Source organism: Leopardus geoffroyi, chromosome C1 (genome assembly GCF_018350155.1).
Source record: "Leopardus geoffroyi isolate Oge1 chromosome C1, O.geoffroyi_Oge1_pat1.0, whole genome shotgun sequence".
NCBI lineage: Eukaryota > Metazoa > Chordata > Mammalia > Carnivora > Felidae > Leopardus > Leopardus geoffroyi.
Genome location: NC_059328.1, coordinates 4,051,617 through 4,079,292, shown reverse-complemented (window position 1 = coordinate 4,079,292; position 27,676 = coordinate 4,051,617). Strand labels below are relative to the sequence as shown.

The 27,676-nt window shown below is 61.9% G+C and overlaps 3 protein-coding genes across 13 annotated transcripts in view; 2 read left to right on the top strand and 1 right to left on the bottom strand.

Annotated features, from left to right (window-relative positions):
* The window catches only part of ACOT7 (acyl-CoA thioesterase 7), a 104,292-nt gene extending 100,858 nt beyond the window's left edge, over positions 1-3,434 (top strand). For all 9 annotated transcript variants that reach the window (XM_045475457.1, XM_045475460.1, XM_045475458.1 and 6 more), the window contains exon 9: positions 3,059-3,434. In XM_045475457.1, coding sequence (XP_045331413.1) covers positions 3,059-3,157 — 99 coding nt within the window. In that variant the 3' untranslated portion in view covers positions 3,158-3,434. The remainder of the gene's footprint in view (positions 1-3,058) is intronic.
* Positions 3,435-6,549: 3,115 nt separating this feature from the next.
* GPR153 (G protein-coupled receptor 153) lies at positions 6,550-17,006 on the top strand. Of its 2 annotated transcripts, none has more exons than XM_045475454.1 (6): positions 6,550-6,675; positions 10,680-11,147; positions 11,601-12,030; positions 13,513-13,705; positions 14,048-14,232; positions 14,385-17,006. In XM_045475454.1, exons 2-6 carry the CDS (start codon positions 10,792-10,794, stop codon positions 15,048-15,050), a joined length of 1,830 nt encoding a protein of 609 aa, XP_045331410.1. In that variant the 5' UTR covers positions 6,550-6,675; positions 10,680-10,791; the 3' UTR covers positions 15,051-17,006. The 2 variants fall into 2 exon arrangements, with proteins under 2 accessions (XP_045331410.1, XP_045331411.1); XM_045475455.1 differs by lacking the exon at positions 6,550-6,675 and adding an exon at positions 8,785-10,588.
* A 357-nt stretch (positions 17,007-17,363) lies between these two features.
* HES3 (hes family bHLH transcription factor 3) lies at positions 17,364-21,236 on the bottom strand. 2 transcript variants are annotated; one of them, XM_045475466.1, is made up of 5 exons: positions 20,288-21,236; positions 19,867-19,942; positions 19,664-19,759; positions 19,481-19,562; positions 17,364-19,101 (listed from the first exon to the last, which is right to left on the bottom strand). In XM_045475466.1, the coding sequence occupies exons 2-5, from the start codon at positions 19,924-19,926 to the stop codon at positions 18,728-18,730; spliced, it is 612 nt and encodes a 203-aa protein (XP_045331422.1). In that variant the 5' UTR covers positions 19,927-19,942; positions 20,288-21,236; the 3' UTR covers positions 17,364-18,727. The 2 variants fall into 2 exon arrangements, with proteins under 2 accessions (XP_045331422.1, XP_045331423.1); XM_045475467.1 differs by lacking the exon at positions 19,867-19,942.
* Positions 21,237-27,676: the final 6,440 nt, after the last annotated feature.

Genomic DNA, 27,676 nt, shown 5'->3' with positions numbered 1-27,676 from the left:
CGGCGAAGCCAGATTCAAACCAGACTGGCCGGCCCCTCGCCCTGGCTCCAGAGAGGAGGCTGGGCGGGGTTTCGGGGCAGGATGAAGAGGCCACTCCAGGAAGGGTGTGCAGTGTGGTGGGGGTCCCGATGCGGGCCAGCCCATTCCACAGGCCGGGTGGCGCTGACCAGGGTCTATCTAGGCACCCTCCGGGGCCACGGGGACAGCTCTGAAGGCGCGTGCCACATGCTGGTAGCGGGAGAGCGTAGGCAGCACCCGGCCATTCGGCCATCCCCAGATGGTCGTGCGGCTCCTGAGGAAGAGGGGTCCTTGGCCAGATCCGTTTGGGAGGTCGCCGATTCAACAAAGTCGAACAGATTTATGTAACGTCAAGATCTTCAAAGCCGCGGCCCTGTGCACACGGTTTATTGTGAGCCGGCAGCTAGCATTCAGCTTCCCACACCCACTTGGCCAGCAACCCTCAAGAATGCTGCATCTTCCTTCCAGAGGTGGGGACGTCAAGGCTGGGGATGGGACACAGAGGCTATGGAGACCCCACTCCCGCTACAGATTTGCAGCTAGCGCCATTAACACAAATGGAACAATGATGCGTGTCCTCGAGGGAAGGAACCGAAGTCCATGGTGTGGACGGCCCAGAGGGAGCTATAGAAAGACTGGTGGACAGATGGACTGAGAGATGGTTGCAGAGGGTGGTGCTGCTTCCCAGGGGCTTGATCTCGGTGGGCCATTTCTGCCCACCTTCTAGGACCCCCCAGAGGATGGCTCCATTTGCCTCCCGCCTCCCCCCACCCCCCCCCCACCCCGGACCTCACCCTACTCTTCTGAGCCCTGAGAGCCCTTGGCTGGTGACCCGGGCACTTGGGGACCAAGTTCCTCACGTGAATCCCACGCCTGCCAGTTTCCAGAAATGCTGGAGGGCTAGAGAAACGGGCCCCTCACATCAGGCAGGACCTGGCTCCATTGGGCTCTGCAAACGGCCCGGGACCATCCCTCTCCAGCCCGCTGCCTTGCTCGTGGCCTTTGCTTTTGAGAAGTTCTTTTCTTCCCAAGCCTCTTGCCTTCCTTCCCCTGCCCCAGGGATGGGAACTCTACCAGCTGGAGGGAGGGCCCTCAGCACATGGCCCAGCCCACCGTCTCTCCATCTGCTTTCCCCCTCATCCAGTTCCCTTTCCCAGCTCCAGGACCCAAACATACTGCCCATGAGCGGGTCCTCTGCAAGGCAGGTGGGAAACCTGACCGCAGTCCCTCCCCCGCGGGAGGGGCCCAGCCGTGCCGCCCTCCCAAGCCGTGGCCTTTGGCCACCGCAGATGGATGGGAGTCACAGGATTCCTCAGCCACGCCAAGCACGTTCCACGGGGGGCGGGGGGGAAGGCCCCCAACTGTTTCAGCCCAGTGGCCTTGACCTTGCATTCTTGGCCTCTTTGGCTGTCCCCCATCTGGTGCAGGGATGGCTGGAGGGGGGCAGAGTGGGCCACAGGCCAGCGGCCACATATCACCTGGATGCTTATTAGAAATGCGTCTCAGCCCCTGGGCCCTAGACCCACCGGATCAGAACCCGGGTGACCTACGCACACATAGGCGTTGGAGAAGCCCCCGACCGACGCATCCCGCCTGGGCTGCACAGAAGCCGGGCTCAGCTGGATGTGGCCTTGTGTTTGTGGGGTGCCTTCAGGAACAGGGACGGGGCCCCGGCCCTCCTGTCCCCAGGAAGCTCCCCGTTAGCACTGCCTGCTCTAACGGAGAGAACGTTTTGTCTCCCTGGGCTCTTTCAGGTCAGATTGCCTGGCCTCAAATTTCACTTTTAAAAAAAAGTCAGCCAGAGAGAAAACCAGAGCCGCAGGGGCGCCTTCCTCAATAAAGTGTCTTGGAAAAGCCACTTTCCGTGTGCGCTTTTCAAACAGGCACCGGAACCACTCCGAGGAGCACGAGCCTAGTTCTTTAAATACCCGAAAGTTCCGCTGGCTCCAAGCCACAAGGTTTTGACAGTTTACACCTGGTGACATTTAGCGAACAATTTCAGAGGCGGCTGAGGGGGAGGAAGTATTTGGCTTAACCTGACACTCCATCCCCCAGCTGATTGTTCTCTCTTTTGCCAATATACCATTTGCCTGTAAAACACTTAGGCCTAAAAATAGCTGCTGGGGCTCCAGTCGTGGATGGAGGGCACCTGCCCCATTTCTTTGCCTTTCAGACACCCTCAGGGTACCGCAAGGAAATGTCCCCGAGGCATCCGCAGAGCGCTTTAAACCTGCATTCCTGACCGGGGCTGGGCCAGAGAGAACTCTGCAGGGGGACAGATGGGGTCCCGGGAAGTGACCGCCTGAGCTGCTGCGGTGGTCTCCGCGCCTAGCGGCCAGGCCACTCTTGAGAGCGGAAGGGGGCGCCGTTCCCAATCCTGCCACGTGGGCAGGCACGAACCGAGACTTCCCCGGGCAAAGCCCAGCCTCCGGCCCGTTCCCTCTGGCCGGTGAGGGGGCTCTGCCCCCCGAGGAGGGGCACGTGGCCTCTTAGGTCGCTCAGAGGAAAGAAATGCAGAGAAGGGGCTACCAGGACCCGAGGCGCCTCTTCCGGTCATCTGTGCCGTCCAGGGCTTTTGCCCACCCAACCGTCACTACTGCTCCCGGCCCAGCGAAGTGGCCATCCCGAGGTCACCCAGCCGGCACAGTGCTTGTCTCCACTTCCCTTTGGGGCAGGGACTGTGAGCAGCTGGCACTCCCTGGGACTGGACCCAGCGGGGACCCCCTTCCTTCCTCACACTCGGCCCTGCTCTAGGCCTTCCCTCCCAGGTTTTATCAAGGGCATTTCCAGCTATGGTTCACTATCAAAGAGGCACTGGGCTTGGGATTCCGCCTGCCATGGAGGGTGGCGGGGAGGCACCCGTGACGCTGGCATCCGTACAGGGACCCCGGGCCAGTGCCTGGCCCCCGGGCAGCCCCAGGCCGCCAGCAGAGCCGGGGTGGGGTGTTCGGGGGGCCCCCCGGGGCAGGGCCCAGGCCATGGCCCGCATTCGGGGTGCCGTGGCGTCTCTAACCTGCCTGTGTCTGTGTGTGGTCCACAGCCCGAGACCGAGGACGAGAAGAAGCGCTTTGAGGAAGGCAAAGGGCGGTACCTGCAGATGAAGGCAAAACGGCAGGGCCAGGCGGAGCCCCAGCCCTAGGCGCCCCCTCCCGCGCCAGGCCTGCGGGGGCCCCAGTGTCTAGTCACTTAGAATTTACCCCCTTGGCCGAAAACCCAATCCACATTGAGAGCTGGTGTCGTGTGAAGTGTTCGTCTTGCAGTGTTAACCTGTGCTCTCTCCTGAAAACCTACACACCAAAGCTTTATTTATACCACTCCAGTGTCGTCCCTCCCGCTGGAGGCACTCCCGAGGGAATGCTCGCGTGCACGGTGTGTACGGAATCCAGCGTCACTAATAAAGCTGCTGTTTGACTGGACCTTGGCCCCGGGTCGTCATTGGTCTCGGGGGGCTGCTTTCCTGTGGGGCACGGGGTGGGGGGCTAGAGGCTTCCATGGGCCCTCCCGCACTCCCGTCTCGCCCGGGTGCCAATACCTGCGTGTACCCCAGCCCTCGGGTTCTCCTAATGACTTGCTGGCTGCAGGGAACACCCCTTCGCTCCCAGGGCCCGGGCTCCATGTCCTGGCCGGGAGACCCCAGCCAGCAGCCCGCTTGCCCTCTATCTGGCTCATGCAGGCTGCCAGCTCTAAGCCTCGCGTGGCCTTCCCAGAGATGGGGGTGGGGGTGCTTGTGAGGACCCAGGGAGGTGATGTGCAGGGAGAGCAGAGCCCAGCCTGACTGGGGCACGTTCAGCAAATGGGAGCCCTGCCCCGGCCTCCCTCTGCCTCTTCTCAGTGGGAGCAGCTCTGGCTCCTTAGCCCCCTGGAGGAAGAGGCAGGGATTCTTCTAGAAGGAGCCTCCCAGCCGGTGCCAGGGCCCCTGTGCCTGTTGTGGAAACCCCCAGCCGCTCAGGCCAGGGGGTTATTGGGAAGGCTTGTGGGGGGGGGGGGGTCTGAGCAGCAGCGTGTGTGAATGGTGTCAGCGTGTAGCTGTGTGTGTGTGTGTGTGTGTGTGTGTGTGTGTGTGTGTGTGCGCGTGTGTGCATGAACATCTGTAGCCCTGTCTGTGCATACGTGTGTGTGCATGTGTGAGATGTGAGGCTGTGCGTGTGCATCTCGGCCAGCAGCCTGCCAGGCACTACAGGGTTCAACCCTTCACCCCCACCCGTGGCTGAGAAAGACTCCACCAAGCACACCTGGTGATGGGAGAATGTTCCCAGCCCAGGCTCATCGTGGAAGCCTGGAGATGAGGAGAGTGGCCACCAAACAGCTGCAGCCTCGCACAGGGCTCCCCAGGGCCCAGAGAGAGGGAATGCGGCTCCAGATGTGCAGAAACACCCGCCAAGAGCTTCGGAATCTGTCTCAGGCCTCAGTCCCAGCTGCCGGGGTTATTTCCTGCCTGGAAGCAGGAGGAGGGAACAGGCCACTGGAGGCCACAGCACCAATCCCTTCTGCCCACCCCCCCCCCAGCTCCACCCAGGCCCCATTCAGACCTCCTGAAGGCAGCGGGTGGGTGCCCTGGGCTGGGAGTGACCAGGAGGCCTCCCCTACAGGTCCAGCAGAAAGCCCAGCCCAGCCCAGGCCAGCCGAACCAATGTCCGTGAAGCCAGAGCCCAAGGGACGGGGGACATCAGGGCACCTACATCCTTCTCGGTCTTGACCACTCATCTATGTGGCTTTGGGCAAGCCAGGTGCTTAAAATCCACTTCCCAGGACAGCTGGGAGGAGCCCAGGCTAGCAAAGCATTTAGCACAAGGTCCCCAGGGTGGCCATGGGAGGCCCATCTCCCACCTGCCCCCAGAGCCAGCTGAGCCCAGGGCAGGGACACTAGTACAGGCAGCAGTGGGTGAGCTGGGCTGGCGGAGGGGCACTGGGGGCCATAGGCCTGGGGCGGGCTGTCCTCTGCCAGCAGGACAGCAGTGTGGCCAAAGGCTCTGGATGACTGGGTCACCTGTGTTTGTCTTAGAAATGCCACACTTGGTTACCAGCCTCCCTGTGCCAGCCTCCCACTGCCGGTGGCCTATTTATAACCAGTGCCACCTGGGCAGGGAGCTGGCCCATCCATGGAGAGCTCACTAGGGGTCCTGGCTGCCCAGAAGCCATACATGGAGTATACGGTCCAAGGCCCCCCATTCACCAGCCCCACTTCATTGTGGAGGCTTTGGATACAAACACCTTTACTTTTGTCACAGAGCACTGACCCTACGGCCTGCCTTGGGTCTCCTAACAGCTGCCCCTAACTCCCCAGCTGCTCCTGGGATATAGAGGTGGTGTAGGGGCAGGTGGTGCGGGAGCCAGCTAGAGAGTGGTGTGGGCAGCACTGGCTGCATTTGGTTGGGCCCGGTTCTATCTGGACAGGTGCCCCCTTCCTCCAGACACTGGGCTGCACACTCTTGGATGCTTCCCAGGTGCATGGGAAGGACAGTGACGTGCCAAGCAGCCCAGAATGACTTCGAGGCCTTGTGCCCAAGGGTGTGTGTGGTCATGGGTGTCCTTGAAGAGACAGGCAGGGTCCTCTGTAGGGATGGGAGACCAAGACTCCAGGAGTCTCCAGAGGCCCCCACCAAGGAGACTAATAGGATTCCTTCTGGATGCCTGTGCCCCCCCCCCCCCCCGCTAGAAATGCTAAGGTGGGGAGGGGGGGTGGCGGCAGGGAGCTCCTGAGGCGGGGACCAGGAGTGCTGAATTGCAGGCCTGGCCTCTCCCAGCCGCCACGTCCTCCAGTTTGAGAGAACATTCCTGAGCCCATGGGGTGAAGGGCAACAACCTGGCAGACCCGTGGTCCATTCACCATCCCACGGTGGACCTCCCCAGAACCCAGGAGAAGTTTGAATCCTTTAGTTGGCCCGACCTCGCCTCTCCCTACCCCAGCCCCTGATCCTGACCGACTCCCCAGTTCCTGGAAGTCGCTAGTCCTGAGGCACCCCAGGTCCCCTCCAGCCCCACCCTTATTGTTGACCGCAGACGTGGCTTCCTCCGGGAAGGCCTCCCTGAGCCCCACGCCCGGCCGTAGGTTCTCACTGTCCGTTCCAGTCCTAGGCCCCCTGGGCCCGCCACCCCCCAGAGCTCCAGGCCTTTCCTCTCCCCGGAGGCTCGGAGGCCGAATCGGGCCAGTGGACCGACCCGAGACGGCAGCGAGAAGCCGCTGCGTAGCTCAGACGTCCCAAGAGGCGCCGCCCTCCCGAGGGGCTTTGGCGCCCGCCGCGGCAGAGGCGGGGTGCAGGGCTGGAGGGAAACCAAGGACCCACAGATGCGCAGACAGACGGACGCGGCGGTGGGCCGCGCCTCCGGGGGCGGGGCGGTCCGAGGGGCGGTGCGGAGGCATGCGCCCTGCTCCGCCCCCCGCCCCCGGCCGCCCGAGCTCTGCCAGCCGAGCGGCGGGAGCCGAGCGCGGCGGCGGCGGCGGCGGTGGCGGCGGCGCGAGGAGAGGGAGGGGCGGCGGGCCGAGCGGAACGCGCGGGCCCCGGGCGGCGCCGCCAGGATGCCCCGGCCCGCGGGCCGCTCCGCCGCCAGCCACCCCCGCGGCCCCCGGCGGCCCGCGCTCGGCCCGGGAGCGCGTGAGCCTCAGCCAGAGCCGGAGGCGGGAGCAGCGAGCAGGAGCCCCGGGCGCCCGAACGCAGGGTGAGCGCCGCCGCCCGGGCCCGGGGACGGCCGGGCGGGAGGACCCTGGGCATGAGGCCCCCCCCCCCCCCCGGCGGGAGAGCTCTGGGCGGGGAGGGTCTGCCTAATGTCCGTTGGTCTCACGGTCTGTCCGCGGGGCGGCGGGCATCGCTGAGGGCCATGCACCGCCCCCCCAACTTGGGGACCTTCGGGGTAACTTCCCAGGGGCCGCTTCTTCCTTCGTCCCGCCTCCCCGCCCCTCCCCCCCGCCTCCCGGCGGCAGCCGCTGGCTGGGAGCGGTGATGGCCAGTCTAGGGGTACTGGGCCCACCCCTGCCCAGCGTAATCCGTGGGGACGGCTGGTTCCCGGGCCGTAGCTCGGACGCGCCCTCGGGCTTGGGTAGGGCCGGGGGTTCCGCTTGGGACTGGCAGGCTGCGGCGCGCCGGGCCGGGCGGGAGTATCGAAGCGCCGAGAGGCAGGAACCGCTCGCTGGGTTGGGGGGCGGGCGGGGGGAGGGGGCGTGCCGGAGATGCGGAGGCTCCGCGCTGAGAGCCCCGCCCTGGGCGGCAGCGGGGCCCGGTGTCGCGGGCAGTTGGGCGGCAGCGCGGGCGGGGCCGAGGCCCGCGCGAGCCGGGCGGGTGCAGCGGGAGCCCGGGGAATCCTTTCAAGTTCTGGGTTCTCTTTGTTGCGCAATAGAGCCCTGGGGCCACGAGGCTTCATTGGCCCGGGACCGTGACGTCACGCCGGGGCCCCGCCCGCAGACCCTGCGGAGGGAGTCTTCGGGGCCAGCGGGGTCCCGGGCGGGTCACACCTGCGACGTGCTGTGGGGGGGAGGGGAGGAAGGAGGGGTTCCAGGATCTGAGGGAGGCAGGAAGCCCCAGCCTGAAATGCTGGGGGGGACGCTCTGAGTGTGTCTCGGAAGAAACTTCCCAGCAGGGGGCGGCGACACCTGGGTGCGGACCGCACTAGCTGGAGCCCAGCCTGGGGTCTGCCCTCAGTGTCCGCTGCTCCCTGTGAAGAATGAACAGCAGGCGTGTGATCAGTGGGTCTTTGGTCATCAGCCTGGAGGAAGGGGTCTCCCGGTTCGTACACTGTTAGCCCCCTCACTGTGAATTTGGAGACCTTGGAAATGCACTCCCCACCTCCACCCCAGTGACATTTCTCCCCTGTCCCCAGGACCACCACTCTCAGGAATCCTGGGCTGCAAACCCAGCCCTCATACTTCCTCCCTGTGTTGCTCCGGCTTCTGAGCCTCGGTGTTCCCATCTGCAGTGTGGGAAGAGTAGGACCCATCCTGCAGGGACAGAGGGTTGAAAGGCAGCCTCTTTTCAAGGACCAAAAATGCCTGTTTCTGCTAGGGTTCAGGTTTGGGTTTGGGCTTGGGTTTGAGAGGCCAGGATTCAGCTGCCAGCCAAGGCGGGGGGGGGAGGGGGTTGGGTCCTGATTCACGCACATGATAGCTTGGGGCTAATGTTTTAACCCCTGTCTTTGTTTGACTACCTTTAAAATGGGGATGCTGTTGGTATTTATTACGCAAAATCTCTGGGGGTGCTAACCAGGAGTGTGCCTGTTCGCGGGAAGATGCTTCCTCCCTCTCCAGGCAAGGCACGTTCTGCCCACGGAACTAGAGCCTTTCCCTGCAGTGAGAGACGGTTAGGCCAGCCAAGGGGAAGGCATGGCACCGTGAAAGGTTGTGCCAACCTGTGGCACCTTCCCCACCACCCTGCCCCAGTGATCCACAGGGCCCAGGGTTACAGGGGTCGGACAGAGCCTGTGGGGCATCTGAGGGAAGGCCTCCCAATATGACAGCCAGGGAGACCCAACGTGGGTGGAAATAGATGCTGGCCCACCAGGTGCGTGCTGAATCCAGCTTCCTACTTGACAATGTAAAGATCACTGGTTGTCTGTGGTCTCTGGCCCCCCAGCGGCGCCCACACCCTGCCTGCTCTAGACCCCTCGGTACACCCTGTGCCCTCCTCACCCCAAAGCCAGGCTGTCCCAGGTTCCGGTTGGGGTGACCGTGTCTGCCCACACAGGTCTGAGGCTTACCCACACCTCCAAGCTCAGGGTCTTGGCCCTTAAGGGACAGCCGAGCTCAGTGAGCGAAGAGGGCTGTGGTACGGACTTCTACCTGGCAAGCATTTATCGAATGCTTACTGTGTGCTTGGCTGCATTCCTTGGCGTAGTGTATCTACTGTCCGAGGTAGGTACTGTCGTGTCCAGCTTACAGATGAGAAAAATGAGGCTCAACTGAGTCAAGTAATTGGCTGGAGAGCTAGAGGCAGAGTCTAGCAGCTGTTTGCCCCACCCCACGTGGCCTCATGCATGCTGATATCAAAGAGCTTTGCTGGACACTGGAATGGCTGGCTGGTGGGGGGTCCGACGGGGCCACCCCATCTCCCACACTGGATCTGGGGTGGGGAAGAGGAGGAAGCTCTGTACGCAGAAGCCTGATGTTTGGGAGGGAATTTCCCTGGCCCCAGAACTTCCCCAACCCCGTAGGAGGCCTTTAGAAGCGCTGGTATGGTCGAGGACAGTCTCCTCCCCTGGGTCACGGGTCTGGGCAGGCCCACAGCAGGGGCGGATAAGATGCATCCCTCAGAGGTCCCTCAGTGTCCAGGGGGCTCACGCCACACACAGATAGGCCAAAAGAACCCCGGACAAGACAGGAAAGGGCCGAGTGGTATTGCCTACCCTGCCCTGAGGGCCAGGGGCCTGCAGTGCCCTGCCCATCCCAAGCTGGAAACAGTCCCCGGGGGATGGCATGGCTGTGTCTGGTACAGCGGCTGCTCAAAAGTGCTGGGGGCAAGAGAATTGCAACCGGTAAGATTAAACAGGCGCTTGAGTAAGAAGGGCCAAGTATAGGCAGAGGACACAGTAGGCTCTCACCTAGCATTGTACTTCTCCTCACGCTGCCCGCTCCAGGCTATGGCCACATTGTCCTGTTGTCCCGGCCTCATATCAGAGGGACCAGCCAGTGCTCCACTCAAAGAAGTAGCTTAGGGCTGCCAGGCTTGGAAGGAGGAGGGAGAGACTCTGCCTGGCCCGCCTGGCAGGATGGAGCGCCTCTCCAACATGTGCGTTCTGCCCAACTTCCTGTGTCCCTGGCTCGTGGCTGTCGGCTGTCAGCCGTTCCTCGTTGGGGTCAAGGTCTGGTCCCTGGGCTGTCTACAGACCCATGCTGTCCGAGGCATCCATAGCATAATACTGATCGCCTCCCCAGAGCACCACCGTGTGCAAGACCTGGTCCCAGAGCATGAATGCGACCACCACCCAGAGCGCCCACTGGGTGTGAGACCCGGCCCAGGGCTTTAGAGATGCGGCGGCTGTCCGTCCCAGCCTCACCCTGGAGGAATCATCATCGCCCCGTTCCAGAGGACATGGGGGCAGGAGCCTTGCTCAAGCCACACAGCTGGTAGGCTGGAGCTTAGTTTGCATCCCTGGCCTGCGGTAGTGCGGGGGGCTGACCCAGGCGAAGCAGGCTGCCCGTTCCCAAGCTGGCTATGGAAGTGGTCGCCAGATCACCCCTGCTGCACAGGGAGCTTCAGGGGGCTCACCCTCTAAGGCATGCCCTCATTTGGCCAAACGAAGCGGGACTGATTAAGATAAGGGCCCCTGATGTGCGCCCTTATGGGCCCTTATGATGTGTGTGGGACGCATCGTGGGGGCTGTGTGAGGGTTGGGGACATTTATGGTGAGTGCTGGTTCCTGGGCAGGGCCAGGGCACCAGGGGACAAGAGCGCCCAGCCGGGATGAACGCAGCTGTCCTGGAAGCAAACCCAGACCCAGACCTTGGCCAGGAGCAGGTGGAAGGGAGGGTGTTTGCACTTTATTGGGCACCCCTGGCCGTGTCCCCTGGGTGCCAGGGACATGGGCTGGAGGCCTCGGAGTAGAGAAGAGGCAAAGCAGCCCAGCTCAAGCCAGGACCGTACAGGTAATGGTGCATCAGGAGACCCCTCCATCCCCCACTCTAAGGAGCCAGAGGGACAGTCCCCGCGCACTCATTGGCTTCTCCCCCACTGCAGATGCTCGCGGTCCCTGGTGTCTCCGAGCCACCACGCGTGAGGGCCACTGCTCCCAGCTGAGGCCTGGCCCCGAGGAGGATGTCTCAGCTGCCGGCCGGCGCCCGTCTGCACCATGAGTGATGAGCGGCGGCTGCCTGGCAGCGCGGTGGGCTGGCTGGCATGCGGAGGCCTCTCCCTGCTGGCCAATGCCTGGGGCATCCTGAGTGTGGGTGCCAAGCAGAAGAAGTGGAAGCCGCTGGAGTTTCTGCTGTGCACGCTCGCGGCCACCCACATGCTCAACGTCGCGGTGCCCATCACCACGTACGCCGTGGTGCAGCTGCGGCGGCAGCGCCCCGACTACGAGTGGAACGAGGGCCTCTGCAAGGTCTTTGTCTCCACCTTCTACACCCTCACCCTGGCCACCTGCTTCTCCGTCACCTCCCTCTCCTACCACCGCATGTGGATGGTCCGCTGGCCGGTCAACTACCGGTGAGCTCTCGGGCGTGTGCACCTGTGCACTTCCGGACCTGGCATCGATAGAGGGGGGCTTGTGGGCAGTGCATAGAGGCCCGAGGGGCGTCTATACCCACAGATGGCCCCAGGGTGCTGACGACCCCCCCCCCCCCACCAGCTGTGGTGCCACACCTGTGTTGCGCTGGGGGCAGACAGGGAGGCTCCGGAGGGGCTGTTCTGGGCCCCGGCTGGCATGCACGTGTAGCTGTGCCTGGGGGTACACGGTATCCAGTACAGAAATGCTTGGTGGGGGGACGTGTGACAACACACATGAGGATCCCCCGTGCAAGGGACAAGGCCCCACTTTGCCGACTCTCATGACTGTAATGTACTGGGGGGCCGGGGTGGTCGGGGATCCTCTGCAGGCCCCCCGGGGCTCCGGGAAGACCCGGTGAGTGACACCTCGCTCCTGTCCCTACTCTGTGTCAGGCTGAGCAACGCCAAGAAACAGGCAGTGCATACGGTCATGGGCATCTGGATGGTGTCCTTCATCCTGTCAGCCCTGCCTGCTGTCGGCTGGCACGACACGACTGAGCGCTTCTATACCCACGGCTGCCGCTTCATCGTGGCAGAGATCGGCCTGGGCTTCGGCGTCTGTTTCCTGCTGTTGGTGGGCGGCAGTGTGGCCATGGGTGTGGTCTGCACAGCCATCGCCCTCTTCCAGACACTGGCTGTGCAGGTGGGGCCGCGGGCCGGCCGCCGCGCCTTCACCGTGCCCACCATCGTGGTGGAGGACGCCCAGGGCAAGCGCCGCTCCTCCATCGACGGCTCTGAGCCCGCCAAAACCTCGCTGCAGATCACGGGCCTGGTGGCCACCATCGTCATCATCTACGACTGCCTCATGGGCTTCCCCGTGCTGGTGGGTGAGACTGTCAGCTGGCGGGAGCCTGTCAGGGGGACTTGGGCTCCGGGACAGCCCTGGGGTTAGGCACGCTCCAGGCATCAGGTGGTTGAATCCTCCCACCCAATCCGTGGGGGGGGGGGGGGGGGGGGGAGGCATTATCATCATCATCATCCCATTTTGCAGATTTGGAAACTGAGGTTCAGAGAGGTAAAATGACCCACCTAAAGTTAAGGCAGCTGTATTAGGACTTGAGCCCAAGTCAGATGACTACAGACCCCAGGATCTTTCTGGCACACTGTAGGGACATTTCTTACCAGAGTGAGGCCCATTCAAGCAGAGGATGTAGAACATGGAGTAACATGACCACCTGACCCCAAGAATAAAGTCTGGATTCAACAGCCATGGCCTCGCACCCACAGGGCTCCAGCCCAGCCCCCTGAAGGGTCTGGAGTGGGACAGGAAGGGGTCTAGGGGCAAGGACCAGCCCGAGACTTTGTCCAAGCCGCTAGGCAGGGCTGTGTCCCTGGAGTCATGGCAGGACACAAGCTGCAGAAGGTGACAAGTGGGGTGGCAGCCTCATAGGGGACAAACTCAGGATGCAGTCCCAGGTAGCCTGTGGGCCCACCCTCAGTGGGCCTGCTACCCCCTCCCCCAGGGGCTGGGTTCTCCTGTGTGCAGTGGGGCCCTACGTCTCCAGTCTGTGCTGATGGAGAGAAGGAGCGTGTGCAGAATTGCAGAGCCACCAGGGGACAGCAGTGGAGGAAGAGCGTCCCCCCACGTTCCCTTCAGGGCATGGAAAGGGGTGCTGTTTGTGGAGCTCACTCCACGCCGCAGGCCTGGTATGGTGTCTGAGATCTTTACTTCACACTGTGGGGTGTTCTTGGCCCATTTCATAGATGAAGAAACTGAGCCCCAGAGAGGTTCAGCACCCTTCCGAGGGCCACACAGCTCACATAGTGGAACCAGTGTGATGAGTGTATCATACCCACTCTGCTCTGATGGGGGAATAATTAAATGTCACTCTGGGTGGGGGAAGGAACTCTCCTGGGGGAGGGTTCCCTGCATCCACCACCATGCAGGGGAAGAGCGAGGAGGCCACTGGCCGCGGAGGAGTGAGGATGGCAAAAAAAAGTCCCTGAACTGGGAAGCTTGGGACCTGGTTCTCCAAACCTCGGTTTCCTCTTCCCAAAAAGGGATTGGTAAAGCACACCCCCACCTCTCTCCTTGGGCAGTCATGAGGCCGATGTGAGGGAAGGCCCGCCCCGTGCTGCCCGGCGTCATGTGAAGGACCATCTGTGCACTCGGTGGGTTGTGGCCGTGCATCTGGGCAGCCAGCGGCTCTTGCCGGACACGGACTTCTACCCTCACACTCTGGCTCCTTCCGGCCCAAGAGCCCATAGCTGCGTCTGCTGCCTCCTCCTCCTGCACGCGGGAGAAGTGAGGGGCGAGGGGGGAGGGGGGTCCTGCCAGGTGCCAGGCCGAGCCCTGTGCCCACAGGTGGTGAGCTTCAGCAGCCTTCGGGCGGACGCCTCGGCGCCCTGGATGGCGCTGTGTGTGCTGTGGTGCTCCGTGGCCCAGGCGCTCCTGCTGCCCGCGTTCCTCTGGGCCTGCGACCGTTACCGGGCCGACCTCAAGGCCGTCTGGGAGAAGTGCGTGGCCCTCATGGCTAACGACGAGGACTCGGACAATGGTGAGGATGACCTGGGAGAGGCCCCAGGGAGAAGGGGGCCTGGGCGAGGTCAGCAGGGTGACAGCTGTCAGGTGACCACCCCATGGCACCGAGGGGACCCCTTGCTCAAATGGCCTTGAACCCCTAAGGGACCTAAGTGTCTCCTGGGGTGTTCTCTTCTCAGGTGAGTCCCCCAGCCCCACAGCCAAAAGGTGGCAGAGCTAGGATTTGAACTCAGGACTCTGCCCCGTGTGCGTGCATGTGTGTGTGTGTGTGTGTCTGAGTGTGTCTGAGGGTCCCTGGAACTCACTCTCCGATGCCCCCAGGTTTCCGTGGCCCCTAAGCTTTTGCCCCACCCTGCAGATACCAGCCTGGAGGGTGGCATCCCCCCGGACCTGGTGCTGGAGCACTCTCTCGACTACAGCTATGGAGGTGACTTTGTGGCCCTGGACAGGATGGCTAAGTATGAGCTCTCTGCCCTGGAGGGGGGCCTGCCCCAGTTCTACCCGCTGCGGCCCTTGCAGGAGGACAAGACACAGTACCTGCAGGTAGGGCACCGGGCAGGGCCCGAGACCCCCAAAATGCGGGTGTGGGGGGGGGGGAAGTATCGTGATCTCCCCAAGGCCTTTCCTCTCTGAGCCGCGCGTCGGTCCCCGTTTTCCAGGAGGGCAGCCCGGGTTAACACCGCCCGTCCTGACAGGTCCCGCCCACGCGACGCTTCTCCCACGACGACGCCGAAGTGTGGGCCGCCGTCCCGCTACCCGCCTTCCTGCCGCGCTGGGGCTCGGGCGAGGACCTGGCCGCCCTGGTGCTGCCCTCTGGGTGTGACCGGCGCCGCGGCAGCCTGCTGGCCTTCGCGGAGGACGCGCCCCCGTTCCGCCCGCGCCGCCGCTCGGCCGAGAGCCTGCTGTCGCTGCGCGCCCCCGCCTCCGACGGCGGCCCGCGCCGCGCCCGCGACTCGCCCCCCGGTAGCCCGCGCCTCCGCCCCGGGCCCGGCGCCCGCTCCGCCTCGGCCTCGCTGCTGCCCGACGCCTTCGCGCTGACCGCCTTCGAGAGCGAGCCGCAGGCCCTGCGCCGCCCGCCCGCCCCTCAGGGGCCCCTCCTCGACGGCGCCCGGCCCGGCGAAGACGCGGCGCCCCCTGGCGGCGGCGCGCAGCGGAGCCCCGGGCCGCGCCCGGCCGTGCACGCGCGCGCAGGGCCCCTGCGGACCGGCCTGAGCGCGTCGTGGGGCGAGCCCGGGGGCCTGCGCGCGGCGGGGGACGGCGGCGGCGGCGGCGGCGGCAGCACCAGCAGCTTCCTGAGCTCGCCCTCCGAGTCCTCGGGCTACGTCACGCTGCACTCGGACTCGCTGGGCTCCGCGTCCTAGGGCCTACCGGCGCCTCCCCACGCGCGCCCGGCGGGCCGGGCCGCCCGCAGGGACCAAAGCACCAAAGATGCCGCGCTGACCCAGGCCGGGCTCCGGGCAGCGCCACGCGCGGCCCGCCGACGGCGCCTGGCCGTGGGCCAGCTCTCCCTGCGTGACTGAGCCGCGGGCATTTCCTGGAGTGACGGTGGCTGCCCCGGACGACCGCCGGGCACGGACCAGCTGCTGGGTACCGCATCTCGGGGCAGAGCGAGCCTGGCTTGGGTAAAGGCCCTGATGCACCTCGCGCAGCCCCGGGGCAGCTGGGTTGGGGGGATGGGGCTGGCGGCCGGGAGCCCAGGGACAGGGCCACCACAAGACGGAGCAAAGCCCAGCCCTGCAGGAGCCACCGGGCTACACCCTACTTTCCACTTTGCACTGTAACTGTCTCACCCCCGTGGGGGGCAGGGTACAGAGGGTCTCTAAGCACAGGGGTCTTCAAAGCCCAAACAAGCTCTCTGAGCAGGTGTTCCTGCTGACCAGTTCTGCCTCGGTTTCCCCATCTGTTTTGAGCAGGTGACCATGTTAACTCTCAGGACTGTTGGGAGAAGTCTCCTGGTCCGTGTGCACTGGCTCCTCAATGGACAGGGTGTGAGAGCATCTAGGGCCTTCTGTGGGCCCTTTGCGGGGCGTCAGTCTTCAGTGTGTGGCCCGGTGTGGCCTCTGCACCTGAGGCCTCCCACTCTCAGTGCCCCTGGCCCCCCAGGGACACACCCCAGCTAAAGCACAGCACTTTTCCTCCACCACCCACCTTGACCACTGTTAGTGTCCCCCCACCCTCATCACTCTGCCATCCCTGTCTCCCCACCAAGTCAGCCTGTGACTCCCATCGTGAAAGTCATGGGTCCGTGATGGGAAAGAACTGAAGAAAGGGAAAAGGGGCTTCCTTATCCTGATGCTCCAGGGAAGGAATCCTGGCTTAGAGTCCTCCCAGGTTGTGGGCTTAGGGTCCTCCCTCACCTGTGGACAGGGCTCTTGGCTTTGCCGTGGGTCTTGGGGAAGGGCCTGCTGGGTATTCTTTGGAGAAAGACCCTAGGCTCAGGCTAAGGAGAAGCCCAGGAACAGCTGTGACCTTGAGCTGAAAGGACAAGGGCAAATGCAGAGGCTGTGTCATCCTGGCCCCTGCCTCCACACAATGGCCCCTACACCTCAGCCCAGCCCCAGCCCCTCCCCCAGCAGATTCCAGGGCCAGCACAGAGCCTGCCGGCCCTATGTTCCCTCCTGCTCTGTCACCTGGGATTGCAACACTGCCCCGGACCCTCTGGTGGTCAGGCCCATTTCCTCACCCCCCTGACAAGGTCTTGGCCCCAGAGAAGGCCCTGGGAGGGGCGAGGATAGGGGGCTACCTGGCTCCATCTATGCTTTGGAGGCCACTGGTCCTAGGCTGTGGGGTAACTGGGCAGGGAGGAGCCAGCCACAGGTGAGCAGGACAGAAAACCACGGTAGGGCCCCAGCCATGGGAGGGGCCACCTCTGGCCAATGCTGCTGTGCCTTCAAGGACCCACATGTCCGGTGGGGGCAGAGATCGTCAGCTAGCCACTGTGTCATCCCCCCACCCCACCCCTTGCTCAGGCTGGCCCACTTGTCACATTGGGTTTTTACTCTGTTATTTCATATCCAATGGCAATACTTGCAAGGAGACATGATACCCCCAAATCCCTCCAGTTATGGTTTTTACAAAATAAAAAGGAGGGAGGACCCCAGATGGAGGACCCTGGGGCCTGGGTCTCCCCCTCACACTTTGTGCAGCTGCCAGGCCTATTTGCTGCGTTGAGAAGCAGCTTGGCCCCGGGCTCACAGGGGAGGGAGCTCTGTCCTTATACCACCACCCACCCAGAGCCAGGAATCTGTTTGTAGTTTTTTGACGACTGAGCATTTCTCTTCTGTACAGAATACAATAAAAACTTCCTATGATTTGCACCTGGCATTCCTAGGGTGGTTTCATGGAAACACCTTTCCAGAATAGAGCAGCACTGCTAGCCAGCTGTCCCCAAGTGTCTCTCCCTCTGGGTCCAGAAGTCCTCCTAGTGCGCCATCCTTTGGGCCAGTGCCCCTTTTCTATGCCAGCGTTGCAGCCCCACCCAGGGAGCCAGGATGGCCTGGACCAGCGGCAGGACAGAGCAGTGGGGTGGGCACCACAGCGCTAATAGCAGGAGAAGCACTATGAGCGCAGTTGGCAGCCTCCGCACCAGGAGTGGCTTCAGGGACGTTTAGCCTCTGTGAGGTCGGTTCGGGAGAGCAAGAAGGGCAGGGCCTGGGGGCGCCAGACCGATCGTGCCTGGTGGTGACCCGCTCCAGCCCGGGTACGAGTTTGGAGGCCGCTCCCTGGGTCCGCGGTATAAGGTCGCCACCTAGTGGCTGGCAGAGGGATTAGTGCGGCTGCTCCTGTCCCCCACTCGCCCCCAACGCAGCAGGAGGCCGAGACCCCAGGGGCCGCCCCCCCCCCACCCGACCGCCACAGCCGAGACCCCCTCCCCGCCTGCGCTCCAGAGAGACTGATGGGAGGAGTGGGGGAGCCGGGCCGCTCTCTCCCCGCACTCTAACCAGAACGGGCTTAGCACACATAAGCAAAGCAGGGGTATCCCTAAATGGGAAATGTTTTATAGAAAGTCAGTATTTGTAGTTCAAAAGATGCACCCCAGTAGGCATCGTGGGAGAAATTTGGACTTCCGTGGTCTCTTTGTACCCATCTCACAGGTTCGCCACTGTCTGTATTCTGAATTTCAAGCTGGAAATGCCAGGATCCCTCCCAGGGCTTGGCGCAGGATTCTCATCCCCCAGCCCCAGGCTGCCCCTCGAACACCGGGACCCCGGGCTAGGGTCGGAGCACAGCAATGACCTCGTTTTCGGAAGAATAAACAGGCGCAGAGCGCTCGGAGGGCTGTCGAGGGTCGCGGGTTCTGTGGCGGCAACAGAAGTCCCGCAGCCGGAACCCTCAGGAGCCGCGCGCTGCGGGGTGTGAGGTGACCCGAGCGGTGGGCGGAGCATCTGGCGGCAGGGCGGGCTGCTGAGCTGGGGCAGCTCGGGGCAGGTCTTCTGAGATGGGCGGGCTTCAGAGAGCGCGCCGGCCGGGTGGGCTGTGCTGCGTGCGGAGGGGGTGGGGACCCGTGGAAGCCGAGAAGCTCCAAGGTGGGGGTGGGCTGGGGGCCCCTCGCCGGCGGGGCGGGACCCGGCGAGCTTTGTGCCGGTGGGAACCGGGCGTCCTCGGCTGGCTGAATGGGCCGGGGCGGGGCAGCGATTCTCCTCGCTGCGAGGGGTCCGCTCTGCGCCGCTGCCGACGGCGACCTTCCCACAGCGGCGAGGCTGCGGGGCGGGGGCGGGGGCGGGGGAGGGCTGCCCGCCGGGGGCCCTGGGAAAGAGGAGCAGCCTGGGACATCCCCTCCCAGCCCCGCGAGAAGGTGGGACGAGGAGAGAGCGGGTCCAGCTTGAGTAGGTGGGGCTGGGGGGGGGGGGCACAGGTCCCCCTCGAGGCTCCGTGTATTTCCTCGCGTTCGCGGGCACGCGGCACCCTCCCAGCCACCCCTGCCACGGGACCGAGATGGAAGACTGGGGTCCCGGCCATCACCGCAGGCGCGCTCTAAACAGTCTCTGCGTCCCGGGGCCAGAAGGGGGCCCCCTTGAGTCTGAGGCGGCGCCAGAACTCACCAGGGCCGCCAAACCCCCAGACCCGGCCCCGGGCTCTCGGCGCAGCGGCGAGGGGCCGGCTGCGGCCCCGGGACGCTGGAGGACGGGCCGGGGAGACCTCCAGGGAAGAGGAGCCGGGGTGGCTGGGACCTCGAGGCGCCGATGGCTGGAGCAGGGGCCCAAATGGCGGGGACGCAGGGGCCACGCGGCGCGGGCGCCTCCGGGCTCGGGCTGGCGCTGTCCATGGTGCTGCCACCTGCGCGCTCAAGCGCCAGGGGGCAGCGCAGGCCGCCGCCGCCGTCCTCTCCGCGCCCCAGAAGCTGGCTAACTCCCGGCAGACAGCTGCGGAAGCCAGACGGGAACTCGGCTCCGCTGGGGACCCGCCAGAGCCCTGGGGGGAGGGGAGCGGACAGGAGAAATGTGAAGGGGAGGGAAGAATAGGAGAGGGGAGGAGGAAAGGAGAGGTGTAGAGAGAGAAAAGGAGGGGAGAAATGTGGCGGGGAAGGGAGGGGAGGGGCTAGGCAACCTGAATTTCTTTCCCAGGGTCCAGACCCTCGCTCACCCGGATTGCGACTGCACTAGCCTGCAGGGTCTTCGCAGCCTCCTGCCTCCAGCAATCTGGGGACCTCTCCTCACCCAGCTGCCCACTGCCCCGAGCTCTCTTCTCATCCATCCCTCCTTTATCTGGCCTTGTGATATCCACGGGTCTGACGCCACAAGTGTCCCCCCCCCCCAGATCCTTGCCCTATCCCCTCCAGACTCCCTCCCACCTTGAGCCGAGTTCTGAAGGCTTTTCATGTACTTGACGCTCAGCTCCAGTATATCCGCCTTCTCCAACTTGCGTTTCCGGATCTGCAGATCCGTGGAAAGGGCTCTTAGCTGCACAGTCCGACTTGGAAGGGATGAGGTTGGGGATCGTATCACCCCCACCTCACCACATCCCCACGTCTCACCTGGTGGGAGTAGTGTTTTTCCAGCAACGACTTCAGCTGCTCCAGTGATACATTGATGCGTGCCCGTCGCTTCTTCTCCATCAATGGCTTGGAGATCTGTAGAGGGGTGGCATTATAGGACAGGGCCAGGGTCCTCTTGCCCTTTGCCCCACCCCACCCCCGGCTTGGCAGGCCCACACCCTGAGCCCTTCAGGACCCCAGACCTTGCGGAAGCCGCCGGCTTGGCCACCGGAGCTGCCCTGGGTCCCAGGCTTAGTGCCCATGTTGTCGTATCTGCTCCTGCGGGAGGCAGTGCCGCCTTTATAGGGGCTCCTCGTTTACATGTCAATGAGGCGCTCCTGGACTCGAGGAACCCCGAGGGGGAGGAGATGAGAGGGGGATGCACTGGGAAATTCCCCACCTCTCTGTGCGACCCCCTCTCAAAGCCCAGGCTTCAGCCTTACCTCCAGGAACCCTCCTTTCTTCCAAGGGGCCCTCCTCTTCCCCTTTCTCAGTCTTTCCCATATCCCTTTCGCCCCCACTACTTCCAGAGTCTGGGGTCCCCTCCCGTGCACATCCCTCCGTGCCCTGTTCTGTCCCAGTGTTTACTGTCCCTAGGGACCGAGCCTCACTAGTCCCACTTACCCAGTGCTTGCCGTCCCTTGCCTCCAAGCATTCTGGGGGGCACCCACTGAGGAAGGTCCATGGGTCCAGCTGGTTCTGAGCCCCGCTAATGACTATGACAACACACCAGGCCTCCGTGTGTCTGATGAAGATGCGGAGGCAGGGAGGGCCCGCCAGCAAGGCCTTTCTGCGGGTTTCACGCTCTGGCCACGCTGGCAACGCCACATTAGTCGTCCTAATGTTGGGACAATGCAGCGATTTTCTGCCTGTGTCTGCTCAAAGCCGGGCACAGGCTGGGCTTGAGGGGGCCACACAGCGACATGTGTCCCATTAAAGCGTGCAGCCCACCCTCGGGGCCACAGCCAGTCTCCTCCTAGCTGGGGTCTTGGACTGGGAGCATTCCTGTGCTCAGGTGTGTGTACTGACCCCAAGTGCCCTCTGGCCCTGTTAGGCCCCAACCCACACTCTTCCAGCTGGGCTAGTTTCAGTCCTGAGTTTCCAGGCTGGACAACTCAGGCTCTGCCACTTGCCCTCACAGCCGGGGAGTTTATTCCCACCGGCCTTCTCTTGCTCCCAACAAATGAAAGGTGAGGGTGAGAAAGATCACTGGTCATATGGCGAGAGCATCGTTCTGTGCTCTTGGAGGTCTGGGACCCCCAAACACTGTTCATTATTCGGGCTGTAGTTGGAGACCCAGGGAGCTCAGTGGAAGAGACACCCACCCCAGGACCTGTTAGGCCCTACAGCAGGACTGCTGCAGTCCCGGGTTGAGCCCCAGGAGCAGGACTCCAGTAGCTGTGGCTGACAGGATGACGTCCCTGGACTCATCTCCAGTTATCTCCCTGTCCCGGGTTCGCAGGGTCCCAGGTTCAAGGTTTATAAAATGGGGCTCCGAACAATGCTGGCTCCCACGGTTATTCGCGAGGGCAAGGAAGTAGCTTCGACGCAAAAGTTCTGCAGTTGAGCCCTGCGGCAGAGGAATAAACAAATCGGCCTTTGCGAGGGACCCAGCGCGAGGGGGAGGGGAGATTGTTGGGTCCCGGATGGGCCCCCTGGCTCCCTGGAGAGGGGCTATCTTCTTCCCCCACACCCGCCCCTGCCCGGAGTATTGATGGGCCCTGCCTGGGGCAGAGGCTTCTCAGGCGCCTAGCAGCGTGGAGAATCGCGCTCCGCCCTCCTTTCAAGGCCCAGGCTGCGTCGGCCGGAGTTCCGAGGTGCTCTTCCGCCCCGACCGCTGGACCCCGGGCCAGATCGGGCCGGGCCGGGCCCGGGGCGGGCGGCGGGGCCGAAGCCGGCCGGCCGGCGTTGGCACGCGCCGGGCAGCTTTGAAACACCGGGGGCTGAGCGGGCCCCACTGGCCTCCGTGCGCTCCCCCGGCTTGGGGCGGTGGCGGCTCGGTACAAAGGCGCCGCGGGGCAGGCGGGCGGCGGGGCCGGGCACAAAGGGGGCAGCCGAGTGTTAAGGGCATTGTGCCGGCCCCACAAAGCCCGCCCGCGCCCGCCCCCTCGGGGCCAAACTCCGGGCGCCCCGCTGCGCGCGGGCTTCCAGCGGCCGCACATCTGCACGGAAGCTGGGCGCGCGCCTCGCTCCGGCGGTCGCCCTCCGCCCCCGCCCCCGCTCTCAGCCGCGCGGGCTGCGGGGCAATTTGTCCTCTAATTATGATCCCTCCCCATAAACCGCCGCCCGCGCCTTTCAACTCGGGCGCATTAGCAAACCAATGGCCCTCGGCGCAGCCCTCGCGGCCCGCCCCCTCTCCAGAGTTAGGGCCGCCATAAAGGGGCCCGCGGCCCGCCCCTGCCCGCACCCTAGCAGCCGCAGCTCCTGGGGCCGTCACTCCTCTCGAGCCCGAGCGGCAGGCTCCCGGTCTCGCTAGGTGGGGCCGCTCACGTGGGTGGCTTAGTGTGTTCTTAAGCAGTGGAAAATTGACCGCAAAATGAGCTAATTCGCAATGTTCTGCTTTGGCTGCGGGCGGCGAGCCTGGTGGGGCGGCCTGGGCTGGACTCGCAGCCGTCAAATTCTGCCTCCGCCCACTTAATGGGCCTCCGCCTCGCTGCCCCCTACCCCTACCCCGGCACCGCCCCCTGCGCCCCCATTTAGCACCACCCCCCCCCCCCCCCATCCCGGGACAAGTCCCCGGGCTGGCGTCCCCGCGACTCCCCGCCTAGGCTGATTTTCTCTCTGCTTTCCGGGTTTCCCCACTCCCAGCGCGGCTCGCCCGCCGAGAACCGCCCTTAAGTCGGGCGAGGGTCCGGCAGGACTCAGGGCTGAAACAGATCCTGGTGAGGATTCCACCCTCCCTTTTTCCCCGCGCGCGGAGAAATCCCCACTTTATGCGCAATTCGGGCTCCTGGGCGGCCACGTCCCCACTAAGACCCAGTTGTCCTCCTCCCCCACTCTGTGAGTCCTGAGCTAGACCGTCCTCAGCACACTCACAGGCAGGCGGGGCGGGGGTGGGGGGCTCCGAAGGTGTGCGTAAAAGTTGGGCGGGTGCGTTTTCCGAGGTGGGGTGGGAGGGGCGGCACACCCTCCCCCGCCTTATCTAAGAGCAAGCAGGGCGAAGCCTCTCCGGCTGCTGGGAAGGACGTGGACGGGCTTATGCAAACGGGGATGTAGGCCACCGACTCCCTTTCCATCTTTAGCATTGGGCTCCCCAAGGGGCCTGGAAAGGAGCACGAGTTCCGGCAAAGCGCTGGGGAGACCCAGGTTGCCCTTTGCTCATTCAAGGGAAAAAAAAAAAAAAATCCTTCTGTAGTTCTGGAGACCTCGGGGGGATTCAAGGAACACTCAGTCCTCTGCTTCCTCAGGCTTGGGAATTGAAGGCAAAAAGTGACTTATGCCTTCGTTCTCCCTTTCGCCTTTGGTTTTCTCTACTTTGTCTAAAGAAAAACTGTTACAGAGCAACTAAGGTCTGGAAAGGAGGTAGGCAGGGGGTTTGCAGGCCCCAGGACAAGAGCCGCACCAGATAGTCTACCGGCCCTCCCAGGCGATGGCCCTGTGTAACCTCTCCACCCTGGATGAGAGCCCCTTTCCCTCGGGCAGCACCCAGGGATTGAAAGCAATGCTAGTTTACTGGGGAGTGCCGCAGAGGCCACCGCCCGTGAGGTGACTTTGGGGAAGAAATACGCCAGCCGGCCGTCTCTGCAGATGCATTTCAAAGGGGAATGAAGTGATTGCTTCGTGTAATTAACTATTGGGACACAGCAAAAGCTCTGAAATGACTCAGCCATTTGTCTCCAGATGGGGTTGGAGTGGCTGCGATTGTTTAACTCTCTTTAGCTGTGTTGGAACTCCGAATGGCCTGGCAGCCAAGGGCCCTCCAGGGGACAAAGGCTGGGACTCCGGTGAGTGCATCAACACTGAACCGGGCTGGCCCAGCTGAGGGAGAGTGAATTCAGAGAGACCCCCATTGTCCCAGGCCTTTGTGTTTCTCTCCAGCTGGCTCTAATCTTTAAATATTTACCCGGCCCTTTTGTGCACTTGTGACTTAGGCACTTCGGGCTGATGTGCTCATAAATTCACATCATTTACCCGTTTCCAGACTAGAGAGAGGAGGCTTTCATGCCTGGAGCCCAGAATGGTCAGAGGAGGGAGAAGAAAACTGTTGGAGGATGGGGGTTCCCTCCCGGGGAGATGAACAGGCCCTTCCTGGCCTCCATGTGGGAAGTGGATGAGACGGAGGGCCTGTGAGTGACAAGGAGCCCCAGAGGCCCCTCCGGCAATAACTGACCAGAGACCCACCGGCAGAGGGAGGGGAGAGGCCAGTTCTCAGACCTTTTCTTACTTGGTGTCAAGCTTGGACAAGAGCCAACTTTTCATCCTGGGAAGCTGGTGTGGGTTGAGGTGTTTGGTTCACACCTCACGCTAGCACCTGCGTCTTGCGTGCTTCGCACTTACTACATTCTCTCTTGCTCCATAAAGCAACCCCGTTTAAGAAAAAGGGTAGGGGGGCGCCTGGGTGGCGCAGTCGGTTAAGCGTCCGACTTCAGCCAGGTCACGATCTCGCGGTCCGGGAGTTCGAGCCCCGCGTCAGGCTCTGGGCTGATGGCTCAGAGCCTGGAGCCTGTTTCCGATTCTGTGTCTCCCTCTCTCTCTGCCCCTCCCCCGTTCATGCTCTGTCTCTCTCTGTCCCAAAAATAAATAAACGTTGAAAAAAAATTTAAAAAAAAAAGGAAAAAGGGTAGGGGCGCCTAGGTGGCTCAGTCGGTTAAGTGCCTGACTCTTGATTGCGGCTCAGGTCATGATCTCATGGTTTGAGAGATCGAGCTCCCCCCGCCCCACCCCAGTCCTGCTCTGTGCTGACAGCAGGAACCTGCTTGGTATTCTCTCTCTGCCCCTCTCCCACACTCTCTCTTTCAAAATAAATAAATAATCATAAAGAAAAGAGAGAGAGAAAAAAAAAATTTAAAAAAATTTAAAAAAAAAGAGAGAGAGGCTAATTTCATCTCAGCCTACAGTTTAACTTGGAAAAGTCAAGCTGGTTCTTAGGACTCTTTAAGCAGGAGGAAACTGCACTTAAACCCAAGATGGAAAACCACCTCAGCTGGTGGGTGAATAGCAGGATGGGGGCGGGGGGGGGGGGGGGGGGACGTGCAGGGGAGACCCTGCAGAGGGACCTTCCTGCATGAGAAAGGGCTCCCTTTCTCCTTGCCTCCCAGCTCCAAGAACAAAACACATTCAAATGCTTCTTTACAAAAGAAGGCAAGTAAGGCATCCCAGGGCTGAGTAGTTTTCCTTTTATTTTCTTATATTTTTACGGGTTTGTTGTTCTCCTGCCTGGGGATGAGAGCCAGATGCAGAGTGGATTTCTTTGATCAGATTGCTTTTCTCTGGTAGGAAAGCAGGACTCATTGTGTGTTTCTGTCCCTATCGCTGGTTGAATTACTGTTACTCTGTGCATCTCTGTATCTCTGTGTGTGACTTTGTTTCTCTGGGTCTATGCCAGTGTGTGCATATATTTGCACACACATCTTCTCCAAGATGAGGCTTGATGAGGTTTTGGGGTGATGGTGGGGGGTTGGAGCCCACAGCCAAGAAAGGATTCTCAAAGATGTCTTTGGTGCAAAAAAGGTGATTTTATTAAAGCACGGGACGGGACCTGTGGCAAGAAAGAGCTGCACTGGGGTTGCAAAGAGTAACTGATTTATATACCTTCAGGTTGGGAGGGGGTTAGGGACAGAGTAAGTCTCTAAGAAATTTTAGAAGAAAGGTTTCCAGGACCTTGAGGGTCTAGCTGTTGTTAGCAAAACGTCATTTATTACTGCTTAGTAAAACCTCAGTCATGAGACCCTTCAGATGTGTATCAGGAGTCATATACTTGGAATTTAATTGCCAACATATACTTGGGGATTAAAGATAAATAAGGCTTGCAAAATAATTTTTATGTGTTTAAGGAGACTCACAGGATCCTGGGGGGGGGGGGGGTCAGGATAATGTTAAGCCAAGATTCCCTTTTGCCCCTAGCAAAGTGTCATCGTCCAGGCAGCTGAGCTCCTTGAGGGAGGTTGCTCACTCTGCCCCTGTCAAGGACTCATCACTGGGCCGTGGGCAGTAAGGGAATTCAATTTTTCATTTGCCTTTGTTTCCCACATCACCATGGCAAGCACTTAAACCCCCTTCCATCTTGGTGAGGGTGCTATTAGGGCTCCAGGAAACGGAGTCTATAGGTTTCTGGAGATTAGGCTATGGAGAAGATTGCTTTTTACTTGCAGTTTACTAAGTTACCCGTAGGCTGAAGGAGACTCCTGTTCTGTATGACCGTGATCTCCATCAGTCAGACATTTGCTTTCTTTCTTTTCCCCTGTTCTTGAGCAGTCAGGAGTGTCGGAGGAAGACACAGATATCCCACCTGGGGTGGGGGTGGGGATGCTGTTAGCCTGTACTTTGTCCTCAGCTTGCCCCATGTTCCCTAATCAGGGCTGATGGAGAAGGATGGTCTGAAGTGATGGGCAAAGGAGAGGGGGTTGCCTGGACTGGCTAAACTGGATTTCATGTTACTCTTTGCCCCCAGAAGGGAGCCAGTCCCTGGGGGGTAGATCAAGGCCCTAAGTCAGTGTGGACAGCAGATGCCAATGGCCAAAGGCACCCTGGAGATTTAATGTTTTAAAATACAAAGTTGGGGCGCCTGCGTGGCTCACTTGGTTACACATCCGACTCTTGGTTTCAGCTCAGCTCATGATCTCACCGTTTGTGAGTTCGAGCCCCATGTCCAGCTCTGTGCTGCCAGTATGGAGTCGAGTTGAGATTCTCTCTCTCTCTGCCCCTCCCCACTTATGCTCTTTCCCTCTCTCTCAAAATAAATAAAACTTAAAAAAAAAAAAGTTAAACAGACTTAAAAACAACAAAAACATTACATCTCCTTTCAATTCCCATGAACCCAGTTTAGCAAATGTCTCCTGAGCACCATTTAAACATGGTACAAGGCTTGGGAGAACACTGTCAATACCTGATGGTGAAATCAGGACCCCTGTTTTACAGGACGCTGAGACTTGGGAGTTGATTTGCCCGACGTTACAAAGCTGGGCCACGGCAGTCCTCAGACCAGGATTCAATCCCAGGCTCTCCATCCTTCCCTGAGCCCAGCTGCTCAGACCTCAGGCCTCCTGCCAGGTCCTGCAGGGACAGACGAGAGAGTGGGGCAGCCAGAGGCTCAGATGCAGGCCTGGCTGACTGCAGCTCAGTCTGGTCTCGCGCTCTCTGACCCACTACTCTGGGCTCCAGCCTCCCCGGGGGCCTGTCCCCTATCCCAACTCAGGCTTCCTTTCTCCTGCCTCTGTGTCTGCAAACTCAGTGCCAACCCTCCCTCCCTCCCTCCCTCCCCACAGATGTCCTTGCTCTCATTTCCAGCCTAACGCTGCGGGTCCCCGAGTGCCCCAAGACCTAGCTCCAGCATCTCTTCCAAGCTGCCTCCTAGCCCTCTGCCCGCCCATCCGCAGGCCCCTCCTTGGAGCCCCTCCCTCTCCTCCACTCTTACTTGGCTCCTGTCCACTCCCACCCGCCATTCTCCATTCTGGTCACTTGCTCACTTGCTTTTCTCCTTCATCATCCCTCTCTGAGCTCCCCAGAAGAGGACATTAACCCTTTCAAAGAAAAGAGCAATTTCCGATTCAAAAAGTAATGTATGTTGACTGTGGGCAATGTGGAAAACACAAAAACATACAACATATGAAGAAGACAATGAATGTCACCCCGAGTCCCATCACCTGAAGGTGACCGCTGTTAAATAATTCCAATCTTTTCCCCATGCTCACACGTCTGCTTGTGCTTTTCCCCAGCGAAGCCAAAGTCGCACTGTAAACTTTTGGATTCTGCCTTTTGGAAAACGCGGTGTAGCCTCCTGCGCTTTTTCGCTATTGGCCAACATGCTCCCTCACCACGAAGTGGGCGGTCGTCCCGCGCGCGGCTGCCCAGTAC

Coding starts and splice junctions, on each gene's coding strand:
- HES3 (XM_045475466.1), bottom strand. CDS start 19,926: ATGGGCACTAAGCCTGGGACCCAGGGCAGCTCCGGTGGCCAAGCCGGC. Junction 19,760..19,866: donor AAGCCGGCGGCTTCCGCAAG/GTCTGGGGTCCT, acceptor ACCCCTCTACAG/ATCTCCAAGCCATTGATGGA. Junction 19,563..19,663: donor AAAAACACTACTCCCACCAG/GTGAGACGTGGG, acceptor ACGGATCTGCAG/ATCCGGAAACGCAAGTTGGA.
- GPR153 (XM_045475454.1), top strand. CDS start 10,792: ATGAGTGATGAGCGGCGGCTGCCTGGCAGCGCGGTGGGCTGGCTGGCA. Junction 11,148..11,600: donor CGCTGGCCGGTCAACTACCG/GTGAGCTCTCGG, acceptor ACTCTGTGTCAG/GCTGAGCAACGCCAAGAAAC. Junction 13,706..14,047: donor CGACGAGGACTCGGACAATG/GTGAGGATGACC, acceptor CCCACCCTGCAG/ATACCAGCCTGGAGGGTGGC.